The sequence below is a fragment of the Doryrhamphus excisus genome, linkage group LG4, assembly GCF_037039965.1.
Source record: "Doryrhamphus excisus strain RoL-2023G ecotype Guam linkage group LG4, RoL_Dexc_Guam_v1.1, whole genome shotgun sequence".
In the NCBI taxonomy this organism is placed as follows: domain Eukaryota; kingdom Metazoa; phylum Chordata; class Actinopteri; order Syngnathiformes; family Syngnathidae; genus Doryrhamphus; species Doryrhamphus excisus.
This window is the reverse complement of record NC_136360.1, coordinates 8,513,527-8,538,203: the sequence shown is the minus strand read 5'-3', so window position 1 is coordinate 8,538,203 and position 24,677 is coordinate 8,513,527. Positions and strand designations below refer to the sequence as shown.

At 40.9% G+C, this 24,677-nt stretch overlaps 1 protein-coding gene across 1 annotated transcript; it reads right to left on the bottom strand.

Moving 5' to 3' along the window:
- Nucleotides 1–887: 887 nt before the first annotated feature.
- On the bottom strand, nucleotides 888–23,867 carry LOC131129435 (uncharacterized protein C1orf21 homolog). The gene is made up of 6 exons (XM_058073006.2): nucleotides 23,630–23,867; nucleotides 10,123–10,252; nucleotides 5,426–5,511; nucleotides 3,718–3,785; nucleotides 3,276–3,336; nucleotides 888–1,724 (listed from the first exon to the last, which is right to left on the bottom strand). The coding sequence occupies exons 2-6, from the start codon at nucleotides 10,211–10,213 to the stop codon at nucleotides 1,686–1,688; spliced, it is 345 nt and encodes a 114-aa protein (XP_057928989.1). The 5' UTR covers nucleotides 10,214–10,252; nucleotides 23,630–23,867; the 3' UTR covers nucleotides 888–1,685.
- Nucleotides 23,868–24,677: the final 810 nt, after the last annotated feature.

Genomic DNA, 24,677 nt, shown 5'->3' with positions numbered 1-24,677 from the left:
GGAAGAACCACTGTGTGCTGTGTCTTTTCTTTGTGAGTAATTTGTCTGTACTCATAAGACAACCATCATTCATATTAAAATGTTGTTGTTTTTTTTTAAAAACCCTATAATCCCAAGTCCCACAAGTGTAAAAAGAAGTGAACCACAACATAACTGGCCAAAAGTATGCCAGAAACATGACAGCAAATGGAAATGCAGACCTTTTGCACTACCTTACGGGGTGTATTGTTGCTGAAATTTTTGTTTAAATTTCCAACTCCCAACAAAATCAGGGGCGTTCGACTTTAAAATAGATTAATTCAATTCACATTATTTTATATGGTCAAAACTCTTTAGAAACACAAATCAGGTTGGTGCATCCTGGAATAGATTGTTTTGACAGAGTGGTCACACATCGGTAGTATTATTTTAATAACAAGTATGTATTAATTAAAGCAGTTAGTGTTGTTTGTAAATTTAAAAAATACAACTCATGGGAAGAGGAAAGTGCAGTTAATAAATAATAGCAACACCAGTGTTTGGTTCACGTTAGCATCTCAAGCACTGTTTGTAGGGTTGCACTGCGCTGGAGTTAAGCTGCTTGTTTGCCGTTATTGACTATTTATCATTCTGTTTATATGCTGGATCTGTAAGATAGAAACATCTAGTATACTGTAGCAACAATAGCTTGTCTTCAAATGTTTGGAAAAGGCATTTCATTGTGGCTGAAGTCCATTTTTGACCTTCGAATGCTGTAGATGTCAATATTGGCACAGACACTGTTTGGCTATTCTGACTGTATCAGCTCAGAGTGATTGCATGGCTTCAGGTAAATGGACTTGACTTCACACTCTCTGCCAGCATGACGGCACTCCATTAGTAAGCACAACACACACCACACTACACTCTAAGAGCTTTGCTGTTTTTATTTTAATAGAAAAAAAGTATCCAAATAATACAATAGGAAGTCTCCAGTAAACATGTCAAAAAAATTGTGATCAGGTCTTCGTCTCCACGGCAACCCCCCCAGCATCCTCCAACCCGCTTGAGCTCTCAGCCCCGTTTGCTGCTACAGTGCCCGAGTATGTGTGTGTGCGTGTGTGTCTAGTCACTAAAATAACAATAAAAAAAGAAAAGTCGACAGAATGAAAGTCTGCTGGTGAAATGAAAAACGATGTGTGTTGAGGGCTGAGACACTCTGAATGATGCTGATGAGGAGGAACAAAATCACTTTTGCTAAAAAAAAAAATGGAGAAAAACAAGTGGCTGGGTTAAAAAAATAAAAAGGTAGTCGACCTTAGAAGGCAGAAGAGCTCCTGACTCGTATTAAAATATCACAAAATGTTCCCTCTTCCTTGTCCACTTCTCTGGCCCTGCTCCCCAAAAGAGTCCAATATGGCATCACATAACCCCTCAGTCCTCAGTCTGTCCTCAGTGGGTGGCAATATTTGGAGTTGCTTGACGACAATTAGTTGATAGGAACACATGAAGGGTCCTGGGCTACAGTCTCTGAAGAAAGTGTCCTTTTGTCCCATTCTCTCATGTATACTCTTGTTAAAATACTATCTTTGCCATATGATGATCGGAAACTCCCTGCACATGCACAACCCCACTGCTAAAACACTGATTCAACTCACACACTCACACACACAAACACACACACACTTTGTGAGGGTCTTAGTCATTTCCAAGGGGGTACCGCTGTGCTATGTTCCGTCCTCCTCTTCCGAGCAGTAGTCTCTCCCCTGGAAACAATTCAAAATAAATTTTTATTACTGCGTATCTAACAAAGTGGCCTCAGCTCTAATTGACACAGTGTCTCAAATTAATAATTTCAAATAAATAAACACCACCCCTCAAATAAGCCCCAGTCTCACAATTCTGTATTTTCCATCCACCCTCTCAAGTAGTGTCAAACATTGGAATGCACTTATACTGCTCTATAGCCGAATTATATGACATGTAAGTACCTGTATCTATGCAGGTGTGTGACCAAGTGTGCCATAGGTTTGTGTCTATTTATTTATTTCCATTGTGCAAGGTGGCAGATATCATTAATAACTGTCAGCAGGAGAGATTGCATTAGTAATATGAAACATTCATACATACGCCACCGGACATGCTCATGCATGAGTGAGTGTACCGTGGGCTTCGGCTTTGTGGATTATTTTGAGTCATTCTGGCTTATCATTTATAACTGGAAAGAGGAGAGTTTGCACTGACTAAGACACATACATTGCACTACCGAATGTCCTTGCCTATGAGCAAGCATGCCGGTGGCTTTGACTTTGTGGATTATTTCAAGGCTTTCCATTTACTTCCTTCTATTTTGCAAGGTGTCAGTTAATAACTGGTGGGAGGAGAGATCTCATTATATTACATGGCACGTACGCTGCAACACCGGATGTGCCGCAGACTTTGACTTTTTGATTTTTTTTATTATTTTGAATCGTTCTGATTGTTTTTTTCCTCCCACGTTATGCAGGAGTGGCTTGGGGAGAGGAGAGATCACATTAATTATGCATATGACACAGACATTACACTACCAGATGAGCTCACGTATTAGTGGGTGTACCATTATCATTCTTATCTGGAAGGAGGAGAGATCACTTGAATTATTACAAGTCAGTTACACTACTTATGCTCGTGTATGAGCAATCATGCCGGGGACTTTGACTTTATTTCGAGGTTCCCTGATTACTCTGTAATTCTACTCGGCAAGGTGGGCGTTATCATTAATAACTGGCAGGAGGAGAGATCGTATTAATTACACATAGACTGCGATATCAGATATTGCATGCCATGGGTGTGGACAGTGTGAATTATTTTGAGTTGCACCGTTTATTTTAAATGTGCAAGATGGCAGTTGTTATTGATAACTGGCTGGAGGAACGACCACACTAATTACTGTACATAACATGTCTGCATTGCACACTTGATGTGTTCCTGTGTGCGCGAGCATATCATGGGCTTTGACTTTGTGGATTATGAGGGTTTTTTTTAAAAAATATTTCTATTATGCAAGGTGGTACTTGACATTAACTAGCCGGGGGAGAAAGCCAAAAATTAAATGACACATCAACCTTGTGCATAAAATGGCTTTGAGTTTGTGAATTATTTCGAGTCTTTCAGTTTATTACTGAGTTAATTACCAAGTGTGAGTGCACCCTCAAATAGAATGTTGATGCCGAGGTCACATCTTCTAATGCCCTTTAATAGAAATACTCCAACCCCCCCCCCAACCTGCGTTTGTATAAATCATGAACAAAATAAATGCCCCATGTTGCCTCACTCACCTTCTCAATCTTCTCATCCAGCATCCTGAAGAATTCCTGTTGGCTCTCTGACGAGTGAATACTGGCCGAAAGAGGGAGAGAGGAAGTTGGAGGATGGAGACGAGGAGGAGGAGGTAGGCAACAAATACATCATGAGAATTTTCCATTACAACCTCCCACACCCCCCAGTCTTTCCTTCTACACACACAAGCACACGCACATCCTCACTGCAGTGTGAGAACTCCTCAGCCCTGGAAGGAATTTGAATATCTGTTTAACAAGACTTCACAGGCCACGCCATTAAATACACCTACGCAATCTAATAAGACCCTACTGTATATGAGAGCTTATGATGGACACTAGAGTACATTAGAAACAACTCTCCCTATGATATAGTGCACACTACAACCACAATGATACATAGACTATTACATTATCCTGACAGTGTTTTCGGGATACTTACTTTGATTTAATGTTTGCCGTAGTCATTTCATTCTGCTGCTTGCCCTTGTGCTGCATGTTACTTTTTTCCTGAAACACACACATCAACAGATGTCATTATTCAACATAAAAAATGTTTTAAAATAACTGAACTTGATTCTAGTAATTACCGATGTGACCTGTGTCAACGTTATTCTATGGTATAGCTGTGATTTATGAGCTGGCTGGACTTGACTCTTAAACTGCCGGAGCACAGTGCAGTAAGACCCGGTTAGTTCTTCACAGGGGATTCCAGCTATGCATACTCTCGTCGACTTTTAAATATTATACATGCATTATACATACATTAAGTGTCACCCCCCCCCCTCACTTCTTTTAGCTTTTCTTTTGAGAAGCAGCAAACCATTTGATTAGCCTAATGTGGGACACCTGAATTAACTATTGTTTGCTATTACACAATATAAAAAAAACTGTATTACTTGACTATTATTAAACATTGTTTACCATTAGGTAGTTTAAGGATGAAGCTATGACAACAGAATGGTGACCTAAATGTAAAAAATAAAACAAAAATGAACCAGACACAATAATTGTAATTTTTTATTGTAAACATGTTTAATGTGTAGATTTTGGATGCCAATCCATGAACGATAATAAAAAAATAGTATGGTAAAAATGGTATGTAAAAATATTACAAAGATCATAATAAACATATTACAATGATACAAAAATGAATACCTGATGATACAAAATGATACAAAAATTTGAATTATTATTTTTGTAAAGACATTTCGGATACTGTTTTCGATGGAACTCTAGTATTGAATGGGCAAGGGCTGCACGGTGGATGAGTGGTTAGCACGTTGGACATACAGTTAGGAGATCGGGAAGACCTGGGTTTGATTCTCCCTTCATCGTGTGGAGTTTGCATGTTCTCTCCTTTTGTTGTTTTCGGTACTACCCCGAACATGCATGCTAGGTTAATTGGCAACTCCAAATTGTCCATAGGTATGAATGTGAGTGTGAATGGTTGTTTGTCTATATGTGCCCTGTGATTCCAGGGTGTACCCTGCCTCTAGCCCAAAGTGGGGATAGCCGCACCCCTAGTGAGGATAAGCGGCATAGAAAATAGATGGATAGACTGTGCAGGTTTACCTAATGATAAGGCCGGTAAGTATGTAATGTGTAAAGGTAATATTTGTCATATTAAACACAAACAAATCTGCAAATTTCCTTTTGGCAAGAAGCATTTGTCTCCGAGTTTAACTCTGAGTTATATATATTGTATATGTTGTGAAGCTGCGCTGATACAAAACAGTGGCTGCCGCGGTTCAGCTATGATTTATACTTACATTAGTTCATGTTTAGAAGCTGAGCAAGACAGTAGACAGGCCTACTCAGCTGCAGCCCTCCATATGAACAGCTCAGTATTATTATCTCTGTAGGTGTATCTAATGAAGTCGCACACGAGTATATAAAAAGGCAGGAAAAATAGGTTGCTACAAAGAAGTCAATCTCGCAGAATGTGGGCTGCACCTGCCTGTGAAGCACTGTTGTGTTCATATAAGTGCAGTAAGTGTGTATCCAGAGGACGAGGAGGCAAATGAAGCCGCCTTTGGATGTAAGCTGATGAAGTGTCAGGAAAAGGTCTGTGTGCAGCTGACGGCCTGTCACAAGTCATGCTGTGAGTATACAGTGTGTGTGTGTGTGTGTGTGTGTGTGTGTCTTACCAGGTTCTCCTGGTTGCGTGCGTTCACTCGGTTTTCCTCTCCTCTCATGTACTTGACCTCCTCCACTCCCTTCATCTTGTATTCATCTAGAAGACAGAGACATGCAAGTCATGCATGCAAGGTCTATCTAAAAATTCCTCATAAAAACACAGACTACTGTTGCAGCCATAATCGCTGGAGCCATAATCGGTGTCTCCTATGGGTTGCGGACAAAATGCTTTGAAAGACATGTGAGCATAGGCATGTTATGCACATATTCTCAAATATGTATCATGGTGAGACAATTTGTCACGGCTAATAGACAATTAGCTGCCAAGTCCTGCAAACATGCTTTGCTTGATGGCTGTATGTTTGTGAGAAATCACTCTGCTTTATTGTTGACGGACATGTCAGTGTTGCAGTGAGCAGAATAATGCACATCTTTGATGTGATATGATACCAACATCAGATGCCAATATAGAATTATGCCACCCCTAGTCTTTTGTGGATGTAGCTCAACGCTGCCGTGCCATCTCCCTTCAAGTATCATGTTGTGTTCCTTCTTTAGACAGAAAACACTCAAACAGCGCCTCTGTTGGTTGAATTCAAGTAATGCACTCCATTTTGCCTCAGTTACTTCAAGATGTGCTTCATCAACAATGAGCTCTGAGGAGTACAAAAAAAAAACCGATTGCTGTTGCACAGCCACTTGCTCTGAGTGACATTTCTCTAAATTGGAGATGACAAAGACAATTTTTTTAAAACAGAGAGCTTCTCCAAAATAGGCGCTCCCCCCTTTCATCTTCAGCTTTTCTTCTGTGACAAGTCCTCTCCCTCGCTTCTTCCACATTGGCATGACGAAACCCCCGTTTCATGTCGAGTGACAACTGTCACACACACACACAGGCAGACGATGTGACCGCTTTTTGATCCCATCTAAATTGCAGCAAAGCATGTAATGTGACTCTTCTTGATTGGCGTAAGCCCATTTTGATCCAACTGGAGCCTTCACATCCGGCTCACACACTATTTTGCACACTCGGTACTTCAAGAAAAGGTCATTTTAGATCGTGTTTATGCAGCCTAAAGGGGCTAACTCATCTGCACCCTCCTCAGGCTGCAGAATATTAAAACATGAAATTCACGTGGGTTAGCCCCACAGTAAAATAGATCTTAATTGTGGTGACCTTAGCCTGTGCAGTGTTATCACGCCCTGTGTGTGTACGTGCGCATGCTGAGACACGAGACGCCTCGCTCCCACTGGTTTACATTCCTCAGACAAACAGTAGCAAAGGGCTCTCTCTCTCTTATTTTCTATCTTTTCATCTCAGCCGCTTTCCATGTAATTTCTCCTCCCGCGTTTCGCATCAGCTGACATTTTAAGGCTGCCATTTTGGGTGACGCACAAGATGATGACAAAGCATGACATGAAGCACATGTGAGAGTCAGGGAGCGAAACACTAGCAAAGCAAGGAAAAACATCTGATAACAAGCAGGGCAAAATGCAAAGTGTTAATGTGATACACAAGTAAATCACATGTGGGATGATAATAAGGGTATAGTAGGGTCCACTCTCTCATAAAGGAACCATACAGTATCTCAGAAGAGTGACAACACCTCACATTTCAGCAACAATTTTATAATGGTAAGAAAGTAAATATGGATATACTTTTAGAATAGTCAGTGTACAGCTTGTTTAGCTATCCACTGAAAATGAGTCAACACACTGTTATTATTGTCTAATTAGCTGGCAACTCGAGTGAGTACACTTCATGTCTAAAATGTTTCCAAAGTGTCAGTCTTTAGTGTATTGTGTGCCATTATCATCTAGCACTGCCTTAATCCTCTTGAGCATGGGATTGACCAAGGCTGCAAAGGTTGTTACTGGAATCCTCTTCCACTCCTGCATGATGACATCACACTTTCTTCCTTCCACTTGAGGATGCCTCACTGGTGCTCAATTAAATCCAAGTCTGGAAGAAACATACTTGTCCACTCCATCAATTTCATCAGCAAAGGAACTTGTGGTTGGGCTCCTTATGTTTCACAGTACATACTGGACTTCTGAGTTCCTCAGTACTGGCAGCACTGATGCAGCCCCAGACCATGAGGCTACTACCACTATTTAGACAATAACGACTGTGTGTGTCATCCTGGAGATTTGTTTTGGCCCATCATCGTGTTGAAAAATCCCCATGAATATGATTGTGCTCTTTTTCAGAATGTTGGAATTCATGTTCCCCCTCAATGAAGTGGAGCGTCCCACTTGTGCAGTCCCGGGCCGTGACGCTACCACCACTGTGCTTGACTGTAGGCCAGACACGATTATCCTGTTACTCACTGGTGTTGCCAACTATTAAGACAATGATGACTCTCATTTTCAGAGGCTAGTCAATATAAACTGGTGTACACAGACTACTCTGAAATAGCCTGCATCAATTTCTATACTATTGTCCCATGCGAAGCTATAATAACAATTTCAGTGGTGTACTTACTTTTGTGAGATACTGTAAATATTATAATGTTTTTATGAGAGAAGGTCTTCAGAATAGCAAACAGATCTTTAAGTCACTCAGCCGATGCGTCAGCTAATACAAATGGCCATGTGACGGCGTGTGCATGGACTGTACGTTATCACCTCTGCCCATCTCCTTCTTATTTGCACACATCAATGGCACAACGCCTCAGAGAGTGTTGCCATTTTCCGGCGTCCCTCTCTGTTTGTGTAATAGAGCTCAGCCTTTTCCGGTTATTGTGTGAGAGCGAGAGGAGGGAGGAGGGGGGTCATTAGGATTTAGGGACTCGAATCCGACGGCATCAGACAATATCTGGGACATGTTTAGAGAGGGTTGGCAATCTGTTGGCTGTTGTCGTATACAAATACAATACGTGTGGGCAGGACCAGCAAAGTCCATGAGAGCGACACCGGATGGTGCTTAAGTGGGAAAGAATGACGACACAACTTCCAGTGTAGGCTCAAAGAAACAACAATAATACGGATGGTGATAAGATAGAGAAAAGGAGGGCTGGGATCATTTTAATCCTGACTATCCAGGTCAGCGGTCGCCTCGACTTCCACAAACACACATACAGGCTGACATGCTCATACAGTAGTCCACCACAGAATTCCCTGGTAAACTACTGACTCATAGAGCGAGGGATAGTGATGGGAGCGAGGAAGGAGGTGAAAGGACATGAGGTTGTGACCGGAGGAGGAGGAGGAGAATAAACACTGAAGGCAGGAAGAGAGGGAGGCCCAAAATAGAGAGAGGGAGGAAGAACGAGAGGAGGAGGAGGAAGGCCTTGAGCACAGGAAAGGACAGCTGAAGAAAAACGTCATTCCTCCCATCTTTCGCTGCCAGGTCGGGGAGCTCCCATGTGGAGGGAAGAGTGAGGGAGGACACAACAGGGATGAGAGGACCTCCTGTGGCTCATCATCAGCTGCCATAGCTTGTGGAGTGTTGCTCCTAATTCCTAATCGCCATTAATCCCTCATCGACCCATCATCATCATTAACATCATGTCTTTCTGTCATCTTCGTCCATTAGCGCACGCACACTAATCAGACTTGTGTCGGTTGTGCAGTATGGTTCGTTGCAGAAACAGTGGGTGGTGGTGTTCTTTTATTTTGAGCACGGCATAGACATGTCCGTAGGCATCCAAAATATGCTTTTTCAGTAGAGTTTGGAAAAAAACAATTACATGTGATCATTTATGGTAGCATGAAAGCGGATTCCATTTAAACAAACTCACTATGACAGGTGTAACAAATTGTTTTTTATTTTGGCATATTCACAAAATTAAATATTAAAGTTGTAATTTTATATGTTACACTAACTTGCTTTGTCCAAGTCCATTGTTTTGACCTACATTGGGTTGGGTTTCGCATCTTTAAATGCTCAAAACATATCAAAAGAGCCCCGCGTCCTTCAATTTGTCTGTATGCCGCCCTCAGTGCAAAATGTTTGGACACCCCTGAAGATACACACAGCGCTTGTGGACAATAATGAGTGAATTTTCCAAGAACCTCCAACCAAAATCAGCATGGCTGTAAGTGTGTTAGGCTATGTTCACACTGCAGGGTATAATGGCCATTTCAGATACAGGTCACATATGAGCACAAAAAAAAAAAACTGTAATTGACCTGCAGTGTGAACGGAGCAATTGTTCGCCCTTACATATTCGCAAACCCGTATATTTCCCCATATTTTACTTCCCTCTGTCAGTGTTCTCCTGGCGTCACATTTCTTTCCAATATCTCCTTAGTAATAGTGTTGCCACTTGTATGGATTTAGAAAAGGAGCAGAAGTAGCAGCTGAAGCGAATGGAAACAAAATATCCAAGGTAATTTCAGCTTTCTGAGCGAAAAGTTTTCAAGGTGAGGAGCTTGCCTATTGCAAACTTTGCCTTGTTGACGTCTCCTTGAAGAATCGGGAGCAAACTGCAGAGCATAAACAAACTCTGGCCACATCAGTGTTTTTTTTTCCCCTAGATTGCCACCGATTGTGTCTTCAATGCAGGTTATGTCAGCCCATTAGCATGCCTGTGATGTTGACACTTATAGACACTTCTATTCAGGCCAAAGGATTACAAGCTATAATGAACAGAGTATATGAAGAGGGCACATAGGCCAGTGGGTCTTGCAAGAGGGATTAAGGACATGAAATGGAGTTGTGTAGAATAAATTAACATGTGTATGTGTGGGTACAGAAACTGACCGGCAAAGAGGTCTCCATTGCTGTAGGCCTTGCCACGTCCCTCCTCATCGTTAGGCACGGCCGACACCTGCTTGGCCGAGGTGCAGCCCATGGCCTCACACTGGAAAAGCTCTCCTCATCGCACTCTCACCTACACGTCAGTGACACAATGGAGACATGTGAAAATTATAAAATGCACAAAGTGACAGCAATGAGTGCACAGTATGATGATATATGTTGAGAGAAAAATACCATGATAAGAGTACTGCTTATGGTCTGACATGTTTGAAGCTGGCACGAGTATATTGTGGACTGTGACACGTTGTGCTGTGTTGTGGCTTCAGTCAGGCTAGCCTCCGTTTGTGTGGACGTGACACGCAGCACCAGGTGTGCAGGGTGTGGTGATGGGATCTTTGTGTTAGGGTACAATAGGGCGCTTAACCACATTCACCTTTCATGTTATGTTTGTCTTATTCCAGCTCATTTCAGACCTGAACTTGTAAGCACGGGTGTCTTTTACAGTTAGGCTAGACTGACTGACACAACTACTGTAATTATAACACAACCATAACACCAACATCAGCAAAAATGGAAAAAAGGAGGAGAAAAAGTCAATAATAATACAGTTTGTCACCTATAACACAAAGCTAGATGCAGGCAATTTTTTTATTTGTATAACTTGTCAACCTCGAATCTTAAACCAAAATTTTAAACCTAATCTTAAACCCAAACTTTTATCCCTCAGCTATAACCCAAGCCTCTTATCTTAATTTTTAGCCTAATTCCGTACCGTAACTCTGTATCGTTAAACCCAATTTTTAACCCTTGTTTCTGACCCCAACACTAATTTTTAGCTCCAAACTGTAACTCCACCCCTAAACTTTTAACCATTGTCGCTAACCCTCGCTCTAATCCTAATTTCAAACCATAACCCAGTGCCCAACTTTGAACATGCAGACCCATATACACCAGCCACTGCCATGAGCTGCTGTCATCTTTGTCACAAACAAATCCGCCAAGGACGTAAATTTATGTGCTCAACATTCAATCACAATACAGCCAGAATGAATACATTTGCCCAACACTTTTTGTTGACTTGAGTTGACTTAGTGGGCCAATCACTGTTTTCTGTAAGGACATTTCCCAGCAACAACAGTTCAGGATAAAGCAATCTGTCTATGAATCTCTGTCTGAGAATGAAGTGGAGATTGCACAGGAGGAGACATCTAGTGTGTGAGGATCTTGTAGTGTGGCTTAACAGGCCATTGCAGGCCTTCCTGGCTCAACTACTACTAGTGCTACGACAACACCACTGCCACAATGGGCACTACTCCCACTCATAAGACCCATACAAAGCTGCAATATATTCATGATGTGATGTGAAGGCGCTTGAACAAAAGTAGTGGAAGTCAGAAATGGTCGTCGAGGCGGCATGCGTTGGAAGGCCTCTCATTTGTGTGTATTGAAACATCAATTTGTGAGTAGGAGCACTCTAAAAATAGATATGCGGGCGCCCCGAGAGCTTTTGTTGTGAGCGGCGATAATACTAGGCTGTGTGAATCTGGAAGCCGGGACGCTCCAATTCGGGTTGTGCATGGAGGAGCAACAGGCCAGCTTTTACCACACCAGTCATATACAATTAGAAATAAATAGCAATAGGGATATGTCATTAAAACATACACTCTCATTTCTGCACACTAAGCCAATAGAGAGAAAGTTGGGACTCAGTCAAGCTACTTTTTTTGTGGTTTTGAATGAGGGGTTCAGTCAGTGGCTACTTTTTCCATAGCTGTGCTGAACTCCATCTGCAAACACCTTTTATAAAAATAAAATAAAATAAGGGTGAAAACTGGCGTGACTCCTGTCCTTGGAACTAATATACTCAGAGGTCCATAATAAAAAATAATTGATGCTCCACGACACCATATTAACTATACAAGGGGAAAGTATTGGGACCTGGTCGTTAAATGGTCCCACATTATACTATTTTAAATAAGTCTCAGTGTTCCAAAAATAGTGTATTGAAGTGTGTTGTCCAAAAATTGGTCTTGATGCTGGAATTTAGACAACTGACAGTGCTTCCAGTAGACACCTACTGGGAACAGCTTTAATGTTAATGAGTCCACACAGAGTTTGTGACTCCAAGAAGTGCTATTATCACATTTTTATTGTACATATGACACCATCTCCGAACCTACAGAGATCTTTTCAGTGTGCATTTTGAAATTGTTAGTAATAGGTGAATTGGAAATTTGGGGCGAAGATTGGAAATTGGGGCGACACAAAAACCTGACAAGTAAATGCTGTGGAAGTACCTTTCATGTCCAATGCCATCACGTGTGTTAATTAGTGTGGGAACACCTTCTATTTTGCTTATAACACACACACACACACCAGCTGCAAAGCAAGAATCTAGGCTTCAGTTATGGGTCAAAATTACTCCACATAAAAAAAATATGAAAAAATTAAAAAGCGACTAACATTGTTTTTTGACTCTCTTGTCTCTGTTGGGGTATTTTTTAGCTCGCATGTTTGGAGAATATGCCATGTACATTGTAACTCTGCACTTGTCTAACATAATAAATGCCATATATATCACATACAACAATGTAACATTTAGGAGTTGGATAGGACACAAACGTTAGCACTATAGTACACTACCCACATCTCTGTGTTTTTTAAAGATGTGTAGCAAAGGTATTAATGTGAGTGTGAATGGTTGTTTGTCTATATGTGCTCTGTGATTGGCTGGCGACCAGGGTGAACCCCGCCTCTCATACAAAGACAGCTGGGATAGGCTCCAGCATGCCTGTGACCCTCGTGAGGATAAGCGGTACAGAAAATGGATGAATGGATGGCAAAGCCTGCTTTTTTTTAACAAAGCTGGACTATACACGGGGCGGGCTCATCTAGCTAGGGGTGGGACAGAAGCAGTACCATGTCAAATCAGGAAGGAGGTTTTCCTGAAGTCGTGAAAAGATGCAACTTGTCTCTCAAAAGTGGAGCAAACACGTGATTTGTTTTTCTTACGTTGGGTGCTCATAAACACGGACTTTCCAACATCTTTGAAAAGTCCATTTTGCATCATAGGGGAGAAAATAGAAAATGGAATAAAATATGCAGCTCCACACTCGTTTCAACTAAGACTACTATGTAGTAACAGCCCAACACTTTTGCACAGTACTGTATGCCAAATGCAGGCGAGACAATGATGAGCTGTGCTTCATGAGATCTTGTCTATGTAATGTACTTTTTTTGACTCTTTTACAAAGCCTTGCATTCATTGTCAAAATGAAACAGCCTGGGTGAGGGAAAATTACATTTTCATTGAACTGCTCACACCTCACACTTTTATTCATGTTGAGCAAAAATGAGCCCGAAAGGATATTTCTTGGATTCACTGCAGTGCCTGCAGTGAGTGGAGAGCACTGCAGCCAGTCAGCGCCACACGCGAGACCACAGTGGGGCGTTGCCCAGTGTTGACTTAAGCCGTGGGACAGTTGGACTGCCTTGAAGTGTGTCAATAGGACATGCTTAGTCAGGAAAGACCCATACGAGAAGCGTCAATATAGTCATCACACACAAATGTTGGAAGGTCGAAATACAATTTTCCGCATTTAAAAAGGGGCCTGCTTATTTTTAGATATGAAAATCTCAAATCTGAAATTTCGGGGCTGTTTATTTCTAGAAGTAGATATCTTAATTTAGTATTTCTTACTGAGTAAAATGTACTTGCTTGATGGACGGATAATTTCATTAGTTTTAAGTCTTTTTATGTTATATTTGGCCACCCCTTTTTCTAACTGTGAAAATACTCCATTATCACGGTCGGGTATGGAAGCCATTAACCATGATAAACGAGAGATTACTGTAATAAAAAATTGTGTGCCACCTACACAACAAACACAAGAAGAAAGATTCCCCCCAGAGTATAAGACGTCAGATGCACATGTTACTCCTGTGAATATTCTTATTCATCCAGGTCATTGTAATCTCAGGGCATTCAATCGATCACAACTGGACTGTTCAGGTTGCCTTAGAAGGCATTTTGTCTCTCATCCAAGCAGGCTTCATAAGTTCGTGCTCAAAGACTAGGTGGGACACACACCAGTCAGACTGGATAGGGCAGCTGCAGTCTGAGGGTCTGGTCTGAGCCCACCCAGTCTTTGAGCATGAACTAGATTACTGCTGCCCTATGTAGCCCAACTGGTGTGTGTCCCACCTAGTCTTTGAGCATGAACTGATGAACACAGGTTGATAAATACCGACTCTACCGTTAGGTCTTGTATTTTGCAGCATTTTGCATGCATGAAAGAGGCTACAGCAGATGGGCACTAACAGCACCAGCCGTTTCCCATTTACCATAGCAGGAGTAGTCTCCATAGAAAAGCCTTATTTAGAGCTGAAAAGTCTTGTCATGATGTCATCAAGTAACAGTCTGAAATGCCAAGCAGCGCAAATAAAAACAACAAGCTAAAGCCAAAAAGTCATTCTGAGATGGTAATTAACCAAATGCACTTTGGCAAAAAAAAAGGTGCGGGCTTTCCCTCATTCTGCATACGTGGACTTAGGGTGGTGGACTTGGACTTGTACATGGATTTGTGGCTCGTGTGAACAAGCCTCCTTTTAAAGTTGGTTTGTCCAAGGAGGAACTACTGGAGAGAGAAAGAAGAAAAATAGAGGGAGAAACGGGAGTATGCATGCTTACTGGCTTGCATAAACAGGCATCATGCAAACAGGCTGAGCAGTGTGCGGAGCTGGTAGGGACCTCAAACGCCGGAGGTGAGCCGCCACAGAGCCTGAAAAACAGGCTAGGCCAAAACACCAACAAGAGCGAGAACACAACCAGGAAGTCATCAGGAGGAAGGCCTGTCTCTTCTGTGCACCTTGCACCACCAAAGCATTTCTGACTGACTGATTCAGCTTCCTCATTTGGAGGGAAAAACAAAAATCTTGGTACTGGAAAGAGAAGTGGTGATTTCAGTCACCCTTTGCTATTCTTCCTTTTTCACACAAAACTGCACATGCTGGTTCATCACAGTCCAATATGTCAACAAGTAGGAAAAACTTCATCACATCTTAGGCTACAAAAGAGCAAAATACTATGCTAGACCGGACTGGATTGAATTAGACTCGCTGCACTGAAAACTATATATTCTGTCGTAAAATAAATCAATAATACATAAAAAAAAATATCTGCAATTTTTTATGCCTCAAAAGTGTCAGGCATTTCACAAAATGTCCATCAATACATTTTCTTTGCCACTTATCTTTACTAGGGTCATGGGTATGCTGGAGCCTATCCCAGCTGTCTTCGGGCGAGAGGTGGGGTAAACCCCGAACTGGATGTCCCAACTAATATAAAATAATATACTAAATAATTGGTTTTATTAAAATGTGTGTGTATATATGTTCTGAACTAGTGTTTTAACACCAGCATTGAGCAAACACGTTGTCGTTGAGTGGATGTACATAATACATAGGCGAAGTCATGTTGCCCTTCTTTAGACAGTAAACTATTAGAGATCGAACCAACAGTTTCAGACAAGCAGTTCAGCCCAGCAATCAATTCCACACAAAATCCTTAACCATCAATTCTTCTTCTGCTATTTTGTCACTTCAGTTCCTGAACCTCTGCATGCTGAAACATGAACATTTGTGAAAATATGAATCCTCACTGTGAGGACTGTGCCAACATATTTTTAAGTGGTGCTGTTACTAGGCAATAAAATTACAGTTTGGTCCAGTTTCCAACTAATTGTAGTGTATTTTTTTGTACAAGAGCCTACTATATTTTAAATGCGGAAATTATAAGTTCCAACTTTTTGGAACTTTTTCAAATTTTTCCTTTCCTTTTTCCTTTATTCTTGTAACAGATGGACTTTCTTCATACTACTATTACTTAATTCTCTGCATAGTACCACATACTGAAATTAAGACTTAACTAATATGACTTTTTCTATTTTTTCCCCCTCAAAAAACCCTGTTATGATATCACAACTTCATTATTTGTATTTTGGTCTCAGTGTAGTCCAATACTCCTCAGTGCATAGTACAAAATCCTACAAAATGTTATTTAGTGTTAAAAAGACACAGATCAACATTAGTGATTTTCTTTTGCCAGTCAAACAAACCCCATTGAGATAGGCAAGACAGACAAATATGTGCCGGTCCTCCAACAACATGACAGTGGATGATGTGTTGTTGCCTGCCAAAAACAAGGGATTTAATTCATCACAATGATGTCTCGGTCCAAACAACGTTGCGCGTTGACAAATCATTTTCGCAGCAGACACTGTGACCCGACTTGCCTCTGGGAAAAAAAAAACTTTGTCACAAACAGCAATAATGATGGCTGTATTAGTCGTGACAATGAGCCAACGAGGCACGAGGGCCCTGAGGAAAGCTAAATGGAATCTAGTCAAAGAGCCTGACACTGGTCCAGAGATATCCTACTGATAGCCATCATAGGGAGGACAGCTGACACCAAATTAATCTTAGCAAGGTCATATGCTGCAGGAGCAAATACAGGTAAAACATCTCTTTTGCTGCTAAACACTCGGGTTAAAGAGTGGTACTTGAAAGCAGCACATAGGTGGAGAGTGAGGCTGCATTCACACATGATAGAAAGTGCCTTGGCATCTGCATCTGCTAGTACGTTTGGTGGTTGCACATTTACTTTAATCAAAAACATGAGAATGGGCCATAAAGTTTTTATTGAAGCTACCATGGTTTGTTGATGCTTCTTTCCTAAAATGTGTGTATATTATTATTTTATTCTTCTGTGTTCATGTTACATTTCATACTCAATTATTCAACAGAGCCAATGCGGTCATTTCATTGTATGTCTTGACTACAATGACAATAAAGCTTTGGTACAAATCATTTTTCCACAGCAAACAATCTAAAAAAAGTGTTAGTTTAGTTAGTAGAATCCAGATTTATTTTGCACTGAACCGGAAGTCATTGTGTTTTAATATCATTACGTTTTAATGCTGTGTAACTAGATAGTACTTATGTTTTTATTTTTTTGTTTGTTTTTTTTATTTGGGCAAATATATGAAACATTACAGTGCATTTCTTACATCAATCAAAATATAACTTTCCATTATTTACATTTGTATTCAGCTTTCTGATCACAAGCCCAAAAGGAGTAGGCCGAAGCAAAAGCTTATAAATGCCTACCCCTTTTTGCAAGATATAATCATGTTCATGCCACTGTCTTGTTTTCCCCTGTTATTATGATTGTAATATTATTATTGTTATTATCATTATGATTATTGTTATAATCTTTATCATTATGACCATCATTATAATCATCATTAATATTACCATTTTCCATCATTATAGTTATAGTTATGTTCTTGTTATAGTTATATGTTGTTGAGTAAGTTGACAATACTACAACACGTGGATGTAACTGGAGCCATTTTTCATAGAAATTGCTCCTTTGTGTCTGTAATTTTATGTTGACGTCGACTTAAAGGTGAACTGCACTTTTTTTTCCCCCTTACCGTCCACAATCCTTATATGAAAAATGAACACATATAGAAAATGAGTTGGTATGAGCTAGCTACGTACCTATTTCAACTACAAAGTCCGCAAAAAAACCCTCTAACAACGTTTTATCATTTGATATACATGCTATGCTCGTGCATCGATGATAACATGTAAAACTTACAGCATCTTGCCGTATTTTGATGACTTTAAACATTACCGAAACTTCTCTCCTAGACACATTGATTTCACATACCCAGCTAGCCAGGAGCTTACGCTACGTCCGACAACAACAGCAGCATAGATACAGCGCAAACCTTACAATGTCCTCTCTCATTAGGATGACTGTGTGCTCCAGCACCAGACGTGTGCTCGAGTCCTCAGGTAAGAAATGCTGACAGCCAACGAGCATCTTGGTGAGTCTTTGTAGCAAAGACTCACAGACTCTTCTGTATGCGAGTGATGCTGAGACTAGCAACTAGCGACAAGTCGTGTTAGTCCACCAGATAAATATAGTTTTTTCGTGTTAGCTGCTACGATAATATAGCTGTCGCTTAGTTAATATAGAAGTCCGTTATGTAGAGCTAGATGTAACCACTGTTGATGTTTTTTTTAAAGGGCTTTGGCATCAAAATTGGTACTTCCCATGACGTCCATTGTTAGCTAGCTCATATTAACTTGTTTTCTTGCGCTAGAATACACAAAAAAGGGAATTAATTCGATTGTGAATGATTGACAACATTCCAAAAAAGTGCAGTTCCCCTTTAAGCAGTGACTTTTAAGTAAAAAGAACACAGGGGACCAGGACATGATGAGTTGTCCAACATAGACGGGTTGTCCACATAAGAGGGTTCCATTCTATGTCACTACAGCTTTTCAATCAAGTCCCTACATTATCCATGTGTCCTTTACTGCACAACATTTGGTCCCATGACAAAAATACCAGTGTGAACGTTAAGCGAACCACACCAAAGTATCAACCGTACCAAATATCTTATTTAAATCTTTGGTCCGGACCAGAGTGCGGAACTACAAGTGTCAACACAGCCTGAATCTTTCTCTCTTTGACTTGTGTGCAGCACCATAATATTTACTCAAGCCAAGCAGCAAATGCTGCAGCACTCTTGTCCTGCTTTAAGACCTCCATCAGCCTGACAAGCTATGGGGAGCTAGCCAACACACACAAGCCGGACGGTAACGGCTTCTCCTGACTGGGTGGACTCTTTAAAAGACTGCAGCTCCCTGTGTCGTCGTCCCCTCGCTTTAACAACAAGCGAGACAAGGGATCAAGGATTTGGAGGAGGGGGGGGGGGGGAGAGTAGACAGGCGCTCCTCTGTTTTCACACAGTGATTGACAGCATGGGACTTGTTGCATAGCTGTGGCATGTGCTACAGAGGATTGTCAAGTTGTTACACACACACTTTGGCCTGATGCCTGTGTTTTCACTCAAGGCCTGCAAAAACCGGTCTACCATGTATGGCTACTAGTAGTTATTCGTAAAAACGAGAGTCATACAGACGATATATGCATACATGGGTCACTTTAAGACTAAGTAAGGCACTTCCACCTAATACAAATGAAGAGTTTGGCACCCTAGGTAAGTTTTTCCCCGATCTTTGTCTTTGTCTTGTGTACCCCCCGGAACCTTTTTGTCATACCCTGTGTACCCCCTCGCTCATATGTGTTGATATTTCAATGATTTTGGCGCAACTGTGCCACAGGTTATCGTCTCCCTGGGGAAACTAGTATTCCATTTTATTGTCTAGCTTAATATTAAAGGACTGAGAATATTAACTTATGTTGGAAATTAAATGTATACATGTAAGCCCTGAAATTTGCATACCGCTCGTTGGGAATCGTTGTAATTCTTAAGAATCTCCTTCATAAAAAATAGTAAGGAGTCTCAGTTGTATTCTCTGAGGTGTTCCATTTACCAGAATTGTTCATAAGTCATTAACCATTTGTCTAATGATTCTAAAACTTTGACGATATCTGGATTGCATGTATGATTGCATTGTATGTCTTGCAAGCATTATGATCATAACCCATATGTGGTGCCACAAGTCATTTACAGTCAAGAGAAAAAAACTCCCACTGGGTGTCACTGCATGTTTGTGTGCATCATATTCAAGCTGGACCAGGCAGACAGACACAAGGTCAAACATATTTTTCTCTTCCCGAGATGTTTGACTTGTAAGCAACTGCAGGCAACACACATATTCATTGAAAAATCTGAAGGAAATCAATCTGCTAGTTAATTAGCAAACAAGATGCTGTTAGCAAGGTTCAAGGCCGAGGGGCTGGTTTTCATGTTTTAATATTGTAATTATTCGGGTTGGGCGATATAGACCTTAGCATATATCACAATACTTTTGGGATGTATCACGATCTGACGATATAAAATGTAAATTCAGCGGAGTCTTGTATTAAAAGCTACAATCCTTAAGCCATATAATGAAATGCAAATTGTAAAGCACATTTATTTATTGGTAATAAACTGGCCAATATGGGATGCCAGTCTCTGCACACATTGCTACTAAGTCTTTACAAATTACAAATTGTAATGCCTATGCTCATGATTAAGGAAGATGTAGTCACCCATGCAATTTCAACTGCATATGGAAGATATTTTTTATGACTCTTGTTTTGTTTAGGCAGACATGGGGCAAACGGCGGTCTTATTTTGAAGGACAATCACGGAAGTGTGTTCTGTGTGTCTAGAGAATGTGTATTTGCAGGGAGCTTTGTTCAAAAATAAACATGTTTATCATATTTTTTGCACTCAAGACCTGCACGTCGTCATCAGGCACTGTAAAACCTTCCTTACATTAAAGTAGTAAAACACAATGTGGTGAAAATATACTCATTGAGCGAAATGGCACACAGTGTTGTGGGTTCATGTCAATACTGACTTCAGTTAGTCGGTTAGCTAAGAAAGAAGACAGTATATTGTTGTGTGGAAGAGACGGGATAAACATGTTTAGATGGGATTTTTTTCCCCCCATTCTTTTACTGGTTTGTTGGTTGTGTGTGGACAAGGCCAGTTGAGTCGCACACAATTTTGGATCATGTGAATGCTTAGTTAGTGTGTTAGTTAATTCAGAAATAACAGCATATTGTGGTATGGGATTGTATAAAAAGTGTAGATTCAGGATTGTTTCCATTCTTTTCTGATTTTCTGTTTGCATATGGGTGAGACCAGCTGAATGGCACACAATGTTGTGGGATGATGTTAATGCTAACATTCATTAGTTAAGAAAGAAGCTAGTACTGTATATTGTGGTATGGAATAGACGGGATAAAGATGTATAACATAGACTTTTTTCCATTATTTTGCTGGTGGGGCGTGGCCAGTTGAATGCCACACAATATTGTGGGACTGGCTTCAATTGGATAGTAAACATAGAACACAGTATATTGTGGCACTTAAGAGACGGGATGAAGATGTAGAGCCAGATTTTTCTCCATTATTTTGCTGCTTCCATGTGGCTGAGATCACACAACGTTGCGGGATGTTAATGCTGACTTTAGTTTGTGAAGAAACAATGCAATATATTGCGGAACGGATGGGATAAAGATGTGGATCCAGCGTTCACACTCAATTCTGATTCTTCGGCTCATATGCGGCATGTACCTGATTTTTTTCACGACGGTGTGAACAGTTCCATTCCGATTTTTCAAATGCGACTCAGGCCTCATTTGTATGTGGATATATATACAATATGTATCAAATCGGAAGATCAGGTAGCATATAACCAACCTTTACATCACTGAAAGGTGTGGTTTTTCCGTGCAGGTCTTGGATAAAAGTTACTGTCAGTGAAGCAGTCACATTTTTTTTGCCACTCTGAATGACCGCATTAGATTTCAACAAAAAATTCAAATTGGGCATCATACCCTGCAGTCTAAGTGTAGCCTAGTTAGTGAAGAAAGAACCCAAGGAATTGTGGTATAGAATTGACAAGCTAAAAAGTGTGGATTTTTCTCCCCCACAGTTAGTAATTACTTGGTATGCTGTAACTTGTATCTATCCTAAGTAGAATCTTCACAAGATATACAGTTTTATAAGATCCAATATAAAATCATGGTTAGTTAGCCAGTCATGAAGGGAGACAGTAAGTCATGATAGGGAAGAGATGGAATAAAGGTGTGGATTTTTACCACTTTTCCTGATTAAACTGTCAGTCAAGAAGTAAACAGTAGTTATGGAACAGGTTAAAGGTGTGGATCCAGTGTGAATACAAAAGATAAGGAGGGACGGGAATGAATTGCCTGGGTGTGACGCGGACTGGACTCTGGACATGCGTTGTAAACACATCCACGTGACAAAAACAGACCACAGACTCGATCTGTCCTCTCGAATTAAAAAAAGGCGGCAAGTGCAGTGTGGATGGTTCCTTAAAACTCTTATTGTTGTTATGATTCGGGCGAGGCCAGCTGAAGGGCAGAGACACACAACGCTGTGGGGTCATGTTACGCTGACTTCAAGGTTCGCCTGCGCTGCAAAAAATATACGACCACGTCATCACACCTGACTGCTCCCACCTCAGCAGAGTCATCAAGCAGCCCGCGAGTAAAGTGACATCATTCACCTTTACGGATGGCGATTACCTCAAAAGTTGGCAGGAGGGTCAAAACAGTAAGAGGATACATAGAAGAAAGTATGAAGGGGTTGAGCCACTAGCGAATACACTCCATCACTCATAGAGAGAGTCAGCTGGACACATCAGTGCGGTTTGTGCATAAAATGCCATCCTGGCCACAACAACCTACTTTCACGCCAAAGCGGGTCGCAGCAGAGCCACCAAACGGATGTTGTAATCTGGCGCTGATCGCATTCGGATATCTAGAGAGCCCTAATGGCCGCGCTGCATCCTTAAATACATCAGCCAGCCGCTGTAATCTGCCTAATGGACACGTAGGGATTCATTCTCTGTACTGTACTGGAACTTTTACCTGCACGTAGTACGCTTTTCATCCAATACACAAACAACATAGTTAGTTTGCCGTGACTAGAGTATGGAATGGGGTAAGGCTGTGGAGACTAGATTGGTTAAGTTTTTATATTTGTTAGTTATAAAGGCAGACAGTAAATTATGGTATGGATTGGTGCTTGCTTTCATTCGGTTGTGTTTATCATTTATGAATGTGACCTCCGCGTGTAAAGCGCCACGTGATAACTGTTGTGATTAGGTGCAATACAAATACATTGAATTGAAGGTGTGTAAAAAGGTGTGTATCTTTCTTAGTTGCGTTGCATAGTTGGTCGATTAGTCAACAGAGGACAGTAAATTGTGGTATGGAATGCCATACAGGCACTGATTAATAATAAGCAAGTTAGTCATAAAACAACACAGTCATTTGTTGTATGGCTGTATAATATGAAGGTGTGGATCATTTAGGGTTAGCTAAGTAAGTTAGCTAGGTAAGCTATTTGAACTTTTTCTGGTGAGCTTCTATTGTATTATTTGAGTACAGAACAAATAAAATAATTTAGAACCCCCCCACACTACCACCACCACCATAGAGTTCCTAACGTCAAGCTGTATGTGTGTCTAAACAAACACACATGTTTACAGTGTTGTCTTGTGGCTTTAAACAGATGTGTCCAGCTGTCTGCTAAGGACAGTGGACACTTTGTCCCCCTAGTGTCAGCATATACATACATACATACATACATACATTCATTCTCTAGATACATACATAGAGTGGCATTAGTAGTTTCATTTCCACTCTCGCTGACTTCCATCTGTTGAGTGCCTCACCCCGACGAAAGGGGCCTTGTTAAGGCGGATAGGTGTTCCTCTTACTGCGGGTTGAGGAGGGCAGGTTTGCCGTGAAAACACAACAACAAATGAAGGCTTTCTTTGGCGTCTTTTGAGCCGTTTACTGTCCCTCCTCCTCCTTGTCGGCAGCAACACAACCCAGCGTGCAGGAAGCACAGAAACAACAACAAAAACGTAACCAGAGAAGGAAGCTACTTTGGGGGGAAAACGCCACCCGAAAAGTGGACAACAGGGGGCTACTTACTCAGAAGAGGCGCCGGTTCCGTTCGGTTCGTTTGAGAGGCTAGTAAGCCGGTCCGTCTTCCTGGCTGCTCGGTGGGAATCTGCGCTATGGAGATTGGAGCCTCGGAGGACTGAGGCGAGCTGTGTGGCTTGCGTCATTCCACCAGGATGCCGCTATTGACTGCGGCGCCAACGCAGCCATCTTGCCGCGGAACAAACCCACCAATCACCGCTTGAGCCGAGCCGGACCGAACCCTCCTCCTCCACCTCCAAGTCCCGGTTCCAGCTGTAGAAATGATCTCGTCTCCTCACCAGGCCTTTAAAGGTCGTGTATTTATAATGTATACAGCGTAAATCATTAACGTGATGCTGGTCACTTTCAAACCTCGAAGGACCTTTCCATCCTCTATCAAAATGTAAGAAAATGTCTAAATAGACAAATAATTACAAATGCTTTTTCTTTTAAATGCCATATACAGATAATCCGGTTATCAGCAGGACCAAATTCATGTGCTCTTGAGCCCTGGGGCAACATTCAAACCTCCTTTAAAAAATGGCTTCATCTATCTTATCTATTCAGCTTTTAGAATTAACATAAAAAACATACAAATTAAATTAACATACTATTAAAAATACAATATAAATCTAAAAATAATCTATGAAAATATGGATAGAAATAAGTGTCTTTTTATGGGATTTATGAATGATGTCTATCCGTCCATTAGGTTTATGAATCAGCTGTGATTCATATATATATATAGCTATTATGAGTTTAAGCTGTAGAATTACTAATAAAATAGCATTGATAATGACTAACCTTCAAACTCAAATATGAATTTCATTGTACAGTATCTTTCTACAGGTATCAATCTCGTCATTTGATGGTATAAAGATACAAACTACTTTAAAATGTCAGACTAGGTCATATAAAAAACACATTTTGATACACATACACAAAGTGGTCATTGAAACTATATTTTCAAAATTATACATATACTGTAAATACATAAACCTAAATATATTATTATATGTATTTAACACTTCACTCAACATCTCCACATTTACCCATT